The sequence below is a fragment of the Nicotiana sylvestris genome, chromosome 6, assembly GCF_000393655.2.
Source record: "Nicotiana sylvestris chromosome 6, ASM39365v2, whole genome shotgun sequence".
In the NCBI taxonomy this organism is placed as follows: domain Eukaryota; kingdom Viridiplantae; phylum Streptophyta; class Magnoliopsida; order Solanales; family Solanaceae; genus Nicotiana; species Nicotiana sylvestris.
Genome location: NC_091062.1, coordinates 171,232,181 through 171,241,605, shown reverse-complemented (window position 1 = coordinate 171,241,605; position 9,425 = coordinate 171,232,181). Strand labels below are relative to the sequence as shown.

Here is a 9,425-nt window from a genome sequence, read left to right as displayed (position 1 = left end):
GTAAGAGAAGAGAAAAAAAAAATCACATGGGGTCTCACAGTCTCCCCCCCTAAAGAACATTCATCTGCGAATGGGTCAAGTCAATTCCTTGGTTTCATTTTTTTCCGCTAATACGTTATTTTCGAGGCTATATTTGTTACATTTGCAAAGCATAAATCAAATTCTGAAGATTCCAACTACTAGGCTTCGTATAGCTATCTCGCAATAAGAAATTTAAATTGCACTTTCTAGTCATTTAAAATCCAATTAAGTGTTGTAAAGAAATAATTGCCAATTATTTAAATGTGACTCACCTTAAGTCGTAAATAGGTAGGGGTACTTCTTCCTCATTTCCTCCTCAGCTTCCCAGGTCATTTCCTCGATGTTGTTATTTCGCCATAACACTTTCACGGAAGCCACTTCTTTAGTTCGAAGCTTTCTTACCTGCCGATCTAAAATAGCTACTGGTACCTCTGCATAAGATAAGTCTTCAGCAATATGAATATCCTCAATGGGCATAATACGTGAAGGATCTCCAATGCACTTCTGCAACATAGATACATGAAACACAGGATGGATTGCTCCCAATTCTGAAGGCAAATCAAGCTTGTACGCCACCCTACCAATCCTCCGGATAATCTTATACGGTCCAACATACCTAGGGCTGAGCTTACCCTTCTTTCCAAATCGCATGACGCCCTTCATAGGCGTTACTTCCAGGAAAATGCAATTTTCTACATCAAACTCTAAGTCTCGTCGTCGAACATTTGCATAAGACTTCTGCCGACTTTGTGTTGTACGCAGCCAGTCTCTAATAAGTTTTACCTTTTCCATTGCTTGCTGGACTAAATTAGGACCTAGTAACTCTGCTTCCCGACCTCGAACCAACCGATCGGCGACCTACACTTCCGCCCGTATAGTGCTTCGTAAGGGGCCATATGAATACTAGCTTGGAAGCTGTTATTATAAGCGAACTCAATAAAAGTTAGATGATCATCCCAACTTCCTTTAAAATCTAGCACACAGGCACGTAACATATCCTCAACTGTCTGAATAGTATGCTCTGCCTGTCCATCAGTTTGCAGATGAAAAGTTGTGCTAAGATTTACCTACGTGCCTAGACCCTTCTAAAAAGATTTCCAAAAATGTGTTGTAAATTGAGCCCCTCGATCAGAGATAATAGATAACGGTACCCCGTGAAGGCGCACAATCTCCCGAATGTAAAGCTTGGCATAATCCTCGGTTGAATATGTCGTCCTGACTGGCAGAAAATGACAGATTTTGTAAGCCTATCAATAATTACCCAAATAGAATCATACCTCTGTGGAGTGCGAGGCAAACCGGTGATGAAGTCCATATTTATCATGTCCCATTTCCATAATGGAAGTTCAATACACTGAGTTAGGCCTCCAGGCCTCTGATGCTCAACATTAACTTGTTGGTAGTTAGGATATTGGGCTACCATCTCCGCGATATCTTTTTTCATTCCATTCCACCAATAGATCTGTTGAAGGTCCTGATACATCTTTGTCGCTCCGGGGTGAACTGCATAGGGCCTCCAAAAGAATCTTGGCGCGGAGTTCTCCGACTGTCGGTGCACATAAGCGGCCCTGGTATCTAAGGACTCCATCTCCAATTAGCTCAAATAAAGGTTGTCGCTGCTGTGGAATACTTTCCCTCAGTTTTATAAGCTCAGGATCCTCGTGTTGTCGCTCTTTCACTTCAGTAACAAAAGAAGATTTTTCCGTATTCTGAACGAGAATGCGTCCACCCTCTGCATTTACCAAACGCACCTACAAACTAGCTAGCTAGCATAGATATTGGTCATTTGACCTTATTAACTTTAACATGGCTTAGACTGCCCATGGACTTCCGGCTAAGAGCATCAACAACAATATTAGCTTTACCAGGATGATATAAAATATCAACATCATAGTCCTTTAATAATTCTAGACATCTTCTTTGTCGTAGGTTCAGCTCCCTCTGTTTAAATAAATACTGAAGGCTCTGGTGGTCGGTGAAAACATCAATATAAACCCCATATAGATAATGTCGCCAAATCTTTAGGGCGAAGACAACTGTGGCTAACTCAAGATCGTGCGTAGGATAGTTCTGTTCATGTTTCCGCAACAGTCTGGAGGCATACGCAATAACCTTACCATGCTGCATAAGAACACAACCTAGGCCAATTCTCGAGGCATCACAATAGACAACATAACCCTCGGTGCCATCCGGAAGAGTCAAGACAGGTGCCGTCGTAAGCCTTTTCTTTAGCTCCTGAAAACTTTGTTCACATGCCTCAGTCTACTGAAACTTAGCTCCCTTAAGTGTCAGCTTCGTCAATGGTGCAGAAATAGAGGAAATTCCTTCCACAAACCTTCGGTAATACCCTGCCAAGCCTAAAAAGCTACGAACCTCTGTTGGATTCAAGGGCCTCGGCCAAGTCATCACAGCTTCAATCTTTTGGCCATCAACCTTGATACCATCGCTGGTAATAACATGACCAAGAAAAGCTACAAAAGTTAGCCAAAATTCACATTTAGAGAATTTAGCATATAACCTGTAGTCTTGGAGAGTCCGCAATACAGCTTGCAAGTGGTCCGCATGCTCGGCTTCCGATCATGAATATATCAAGATATCATCAATAAACACAATCACAAATTAATCCAAGAATGGTTTGAATACCCGGTTCATAAGATCCATAAAAGCTGCTGGGGCATTTGTAAGCCCAAAAGACATGACAAGGAATTCAAAATGGCCATACCTCGTCCTAAATGTTGTTTTTGGGATATCAATATCCCTGACTCGTAGCTGATGATAACCGGATTGCAAGTCGATCTTCGAAAAGAATTTGGCACCTTGTAACTGGTCGAACAAGTCATCAATCCGTGGAAGAGGATACTTATTCTTGATAGTGACTTTATTTAGTTTTCTGTAGTCAATACACATCCATAAGGAGCCATCTTTCTTTCAAACAAAGAGCACCGGAGCACCCCATGGGGATGTACTTGGCCTAATAAAGCCTTTATCGAGCAAATTCTTCAGTTGTTCCTTCAATTCCCTTAGCTCTGCAGGAGCCATTCTGTAGGGAGGAATGGATATAGGATGCGTATCAAGAAGCAAATCTATAGTGAAATCGATTTCCCTTTCGGGGGGAATTCCTGGAAACTCGTCAGGGAATACTGTTGGGAATTCATTCACAGTAGGAACCGATTGAAGAGTCGCTGGCTCCTTATCTATATCCCTGACATGAACCAGATGGTATATACAGCCTTTAGCAATAAACTTCCGAGCCCTAAGGTATGAAATAAGCTTACCCTTGGGCGTGGCTACATTACCTTTCCATTCAAGGACAGGCTCACCCGGAAAATGAAATCGGCCAACTTTGTACGACAATCAATATTAGCATAACAAGCTGCCAACCAATCTATACCCATAATGACATCGAAGTCTAGCATAACCAATTCCAATAAATCAACAAAAGTTGGACGGTCATTAATTAACATTGTACAACCTCAATAGACATGATTAGCAACAATAGAGTCGCCAACTGGCGTAGATACCTCAACTGGCTGTGGCAACAACTCAGATCTAATGTCAAGCTTACCAGCAATAAATGGAGTAATATATGAAAATGTAGAGTCGGGATCTATCAATGCATAAATGGCATGAGAATGTATTGTCAATATACCTGTGACAACATCTGGGGATGCCTCTGAATCCTGTCGGCCTGTGAGTGCATAAAAGTTGTTCTGGCCACCACTAGAACCTGAGGTGTCTCCTCAACCTCTCCCCCTACCACGTCCCTGAGTAGACTGTGGACCTGGTCGGGGAACACGGACTGAGGGCGAAGAGGCTGCTGTGGATCCTGAAGGCTGAGTTGGTGCACCTCTGCCTAACCCTGGGAACCGGCTAATAAAATGTCCTATCTGCCTACAATGATAACATGCACTCGAACCCTGTCTACACTGCCCGGTGTGCAGCTTACCGCACTGAGTACATGGAGGAATAGGTTGTCTCATTTGTGCAGAACGCTCCTGTCGACGGCCCTCAGGCTAGCCTGAGCTCTGTCCCGGTCCTGACTGAATATAACGATTAAACCGCTGGCCATGCATCTGTAATGGGAAACTACTTGCTAATCGAGGTGGATATCGATGGAGTGGGGGATTGAAATCACCTCGTGGCTCCCTATAAGACCCCGTAGTACGATCCCTCTTACTCTGCTACCTATCCCTACGAGTATCACGAATCCGACGGGAAAGGTCCTCTGTAGTCTGAGCGAAAGCCTGTATGCGGGAAATATCTACATCATCCGATAGGGATGCTACCCTACAGTCTCTAATCAGATGATCCCCCAAACCATCCACATAATGATGAACTCTAGCCCTCATGGTACGTACAATATCTGGTGCATACCTCTCCAAAGAATTAAACTTATGGCTATAATCCCTCACACTCATATCCACCTGCTTCAGGCTAAGAAACTGGTCAAGACGGGCCTCCCGAACCTCCCGTGGCAAATAATAGGCTAAAAAAGCCTTAGAGAAGTCCTCCCACTCTGCTGGCGGAGCATCAGGTCCTCTATATCTCTCCCATGACTCATACCATAGGACGGCTACATCACGTAGTCGAAAAGAAGCCAACTCCACAGCCTCGGTGACGGAGGCATGCATCACTCTCAATACTCTATACATTTGGTCTATAAAGTCCTGGGGATCCTCAGTGGAACTAGATCATGTAAATAATGGAGGGGACAAGTGGAGAAACTCTCGTACCGTCGAGCTTCCTGTCCGATCTCTCCGGGCATCTGCTCCCGACTCTAGCTGTCGCTCATGAATAAAAACCATCCTAGTCAGCAACTGAACTGCCTCCCTCATCCCCTGCTCCCCAGTCTCTGATGGCGGAACAACAGGTGTTAGAGGTCCTGTGTCTCTAGCTGCCTCAAGTACTAATATAACTGGTGAGGCTAGCGGTACTATATCTCCCTAGGCTCCAACAAGTGCTGGGAAGCTGAAACTAGGGGTACTGGAGACTCAATGTGTGCCTCTAAGGGAAATCTATCCCTCTGACCCAGTGGGGAACGACTGGCACCTTCCCCCGGATTCATACCTATCTCTCGTTGTGCCATCTCCTGAGCATAGGTAGCCTATAAGATAAGAAACACAAAGCACGATTTAGATTTCATACGTTCTTATAACTTCGCTTTATAGCACGATCTATTAATTGAAAGAAACATAACCATTCCTAAATGCCTCATAGCCTCCTGATTATAAGTGTGGTGCACAACACACCCATAAGCAAGACTCTACTAGACACGGCTTGTGGACTCACTGGCACACGACCTGCTCTGATACCAAGTTTGTCATGCCCCAAACTAGAGGAGGCACGACTGGCACTCGATACTGTATTCGATCGAGTTAGCCACTAAACATACTAGCTAACTAAACTGGGGCCCAACAGATAGAGCAACACAACATCTGAAATACTAAGCCTGGACCGTTAAAGTCATGACCTGAATAATAATAAGCCATATAAACAAAGGTAGATGAGCCAAAATAATAAAGTACTAGTTGGCCGACGAGGTCGCGATTGGAGACATACATGCCTACACACATATATATACATGTCAAGACTATGGGCTGGATACTGAAAGCTACAAAAAGAAACCCAGAATACTGTGTCCACAATAGCCTCTAAGAGTGTCATAAGCACTGTCAGAACAAGGCCCCGACTATACCCAAACTGTACACAAAAGTAACTATCCTATGAAAGCTCCAGGAAGAGGTGGAGCTTACCAACTCACAGCTGAACCTCGAAATCCTAGTGTAAGGGTTGATCAGAGTCCCTACCTAGACCTGCACGCACGAAATAAAAATGCAGTGTCCCCAGGTAACGGGACATCAGTACGAATAAAAATGTACTGGTATGTAAGGCAGAAAGTAGAATCATACATAGCTAATGTAAAAAAAATAATAGTGAAACCACCTGACACTGAAACATTTATAGCCTCCATGACCGACATCCGACCTCATAGTAATCAATTATGCATGGTATGCTTGTGTAAGCGTATGTCGTGAATACATATATATTGATGCAAATGCATGACATACCCAACCAAATTCTAGCAATGTCAGTCTCTCCTGGTAGCTAACCGGTATCATATTGCCAACCCGTGGCCATCTGTACAATATATATAGTTTTTCGGGCAAATAGGCCCCTTACCTCCGATTATAGCTTGAAGTCCATGCATAATATGTCATGTATGATATGAACTTTGAATGCACATAATAGGCCATAACAAGAACTTAGCCTATCTTGGCTCATTGGTACTCTTATTCTTATAATCTCATAATCACCTTCTTATCGCATATAATTGTCTCGGGGAACCTCATATGTTTTCTTTGAATAAATAAGCTTGAAAACTTAACTCGACTTTTAGAAAGATAACTTAACTCTGAAGATATTCATAAAAAGCTTAAAGTGCTTCACTTAGTCCTTATACCTGATTTCTTGATAATTAGTAAGGAAAGTATATCAAAAATCAAGTGTTTTAATAGTTTAAACGTAAAATTTATATTTGAGATTTTTGGAAATCGATGTGTCACTTTAGAGATTTTAAAATATACTTTAACAAGAAAGAAGGACTGATCGTAAATACTAAATGCCTTTATTTTGTTTAGTCACACAACCCAAAGACGAATAAGAATTCATATATATAGACATATGGATGAAAAAGCCGACAAAATGACATATATAGATGTCAAATACCCTAATTAACCGAACGAGTGGAATATCAACCTAATAACATCATGAAAATACTTCAGCTATGATCCCAATGCCTTTCACAGAAGGTCTTTCTAGCAATAGAATAGTAAAATATCACATTTGACGTCTTAGGAATTTCCAAGAATTCATGAAAAAGGAAGGACAGAGCTTAGCCTTAACATACCTTTCCAACGAACGTCTGAATGCCTGTAGTTCCTTCACGAAAGTTGTTCCTTACGTCCTAAGCTTCGCAAACACTATATATATGCAGCTTATACGCACCTATAAACTGTTCATAATTGAGTTTAAATCGGCAAATTTGCCATATGGCCCTAACTTGACGAAACGTCCGTAGAACTTTGTAAAAACGATCATAAAATAATCCCAAGATGATTACCTTGGAAAATCAAGTATAACGCCTGAAGAACCAGCAAGAACAACAAATTTCCTATCTTCCAAAAATAGCTCCAAACACAGCTAATAGAAGGGGAAACGATTGCAAAGCGTAGAGATTGAGTTTCTAGGCACGGGGACAAACTTTAACGGTAGAAATCATTAAAAACGTACCTTAATCACTCAAGAACATCATGGAACCCTCTCTTCAGCTCTGTCACTGTTTTGAGACAAAAATGAAATGTTTTGGTGTCTTACAAGTCGGATTTGCCGACTTATACCACTTGTTTGACCCGACTCGGTTCGCGACCCAGTTTCAGCCTGGACATTCCAGGGTAAAACAGTCATAACTTTTTACTCCAACGTCCGTTTGATGTGAGGTTTTTTTGGTTGCGAACTAGACTTTTTTGGGGTCTCACAATCATGTTTTATTGTTGCCCGAGTTGCTTATGTGATTTTGGATGAGTAAGGCCGATGGCCTGTGTTGTGAGGATTCTTTTAGATCGGGCTGCATACCGCAGCGGTGATATACTTATTATGATTATGAGGCCGAGGGCCTGAGTTTGTACACCATGAGGTGGCTTGTCGATATGAGACCGGGAGCCTAATGATGATACCACGAGATGGATTGATATTACGCGTGGGCCGCAAGGGGCCCCTCCAGGAGTCTGCACACCCCCAGTGAGTGTGGATACCTATTGTGATGTGAGATATAGCCCGAGGGGCTAGTATTATTCTGAGATATTGCCTGAAGGGCGGAATTGTTGATAGTGTGCCCAAGGGCGAACCTTTATGTGTTTATCTTTCTTATTTGCCTGTCATTTACCTTCTTAATTGTTGAAAAGGCATTTCATGAAGTTTAAGTTGAACAAAAATGATTTCTACATATCCATACCGATTCACTATTTTACTGGCTTTTACTGCTTTATTATAGCCTGTAATGTGCCTTACATGATTTCGTATTTCTCAGTCTTTATTTATGATTATTACTCACTGAGTTGGAGTACTTACTTTACTCCCTGCACCTCGTGTGCAGATTCAGGCGTTGCTGATCCTACTCGTGAGAGTTGAGAGCTCCTGGCAGATTTTGGAATTTACGAGGTAGCTGCTCGGCGTCCACAACCTCGTGTTTCTCCCCCTTTATCTCATTTCTTTCTTTTTCAGTGATTCTGTAATAGTTGTAGACACTTTAGACTTGTAGTATATTGATAGATGCTCATGACTAGTGATACCCCAGTATCGGGCTATGTTGGGTTCTATTTTTGCAAACTATAATGTTCACTGCTTATTTTTTGGGATTTTATCGAGTTTAAGACTTAATTCTTATTGTTTAATTGCTTAAAACTGAAGTGGGTAAATGTCGTTTGGACTTGTCTTCACGAGAGGCGCCATCACGACCGGGTCCGGGTTTAGGGTCGTGACAAGTTGGTATCAGAGCCTAGGTTATATAGGTCTCACGAGTCATGAGCAGGTTTAGTAAAGTCTCGTAGATCGGTACGGAGACATCTGTACTTATCCTCGGGAGGCTGCAGAACCTTTAGGAAGAACTTCCCATTCTTGAATTCTTATCGTGCGTCCTTGATTCAACTTGAAAAGTAACTCTTTGAATTCCTTCCACGTGTTTGTATGTGCGCATGAGCGCTCAGTATCAGATATGCATCGATGGCTTGTGATTCCATGATCGAGGGACGAGGTGTGATCTCTGTGTGTTGATGTCGGCTAGTTTGGAGAACTTGAGGTCGGATTTTTTCCTATAGCTTGAGCTCTAAGCTAATGATTTACACGAGCGCATGCTTCTGGATCTACATGTTCTGTTATGTCCCTATTAAGGGGAGTAAAGACTGGTTAGCTACATGATGAGGGTGATATGACTACGAGGTGTATTCATATGAATCGAATGAGGCGATAAGGGTCTGCTTTAGGGCAGCAAGGACTATTTGGTGTTTGATTTCCATCGTGATTGAATGTATAGCCTCGAGTTATGGGTGTGTGAAGAATATTTTCATGTTTCCTAGTTGGGAGTGAAGTAAATTTCATGTTGCGGTATGAGTTTAGACTTAGGAAGATTAAATGGCTGCGTAGTGTTTATGATGGTGGAAGGTATACAGAAATGTTAGCTGGAGGCAAAGCTGGTGGGTCATCTCATGCGGAGTGTTCTGAAGTTGTGTGATCCTTATGTTTTCTGTTAGAAGATCTCATTTACAAGTGAAAGATATGGTTGCAATTTAAGTTTGGGCCGCTTAAGAAAGTGGGTTTAACTGTTATGAGAGTGAATGCGACAATTGCAG

At 42.3% G+C, this 9,425-nt stretch overlaps 2 protein-coding genes across 2 annotated transcripts; both read right to left on the bottom strand.

Moving 5' to 3' along the window:
* Nucleotides 1–294: 294 nt before the first annotated feature.
* Nucleotides 295–813, bottom strand: LOC104218316 (uncharacterized). The gene has a single exon (XM_009768773.2). The coding sequence runs from the start codon at nt 811–813 to the stop codon at nt 295–297; it is 519 nt and encodes a 172-aa protein (XP_009767075.2).
* A 611-nt stretch (nt 814–1,424) lies between these two features.
* On the bottom strand, nt 1,425–4,673 carry LOC138871679 (uncharacterized). Its single transcript, XM_070149574.1, has 7 exons — nt 4,217–4,673; nt 3,543–3,628; nt 3,342–3,406; nt 2,988–3,223; nt 2,357–2,492; nt 1,839–2,113; nt 1,425–1,753 (listed from the first exon to the last, which is right to left on the bottom strand). Exons 1-7 carry the CDS (start codon nt 4,671–4,673, stop codon nt 1,425–1,427), a joined length of 1,584 nt encoding a protein of 527 aa, XP_070005675.1.
* Between the last annotated feature and the right edge of the window lie 4,752 nt (nt 4,674–9,425).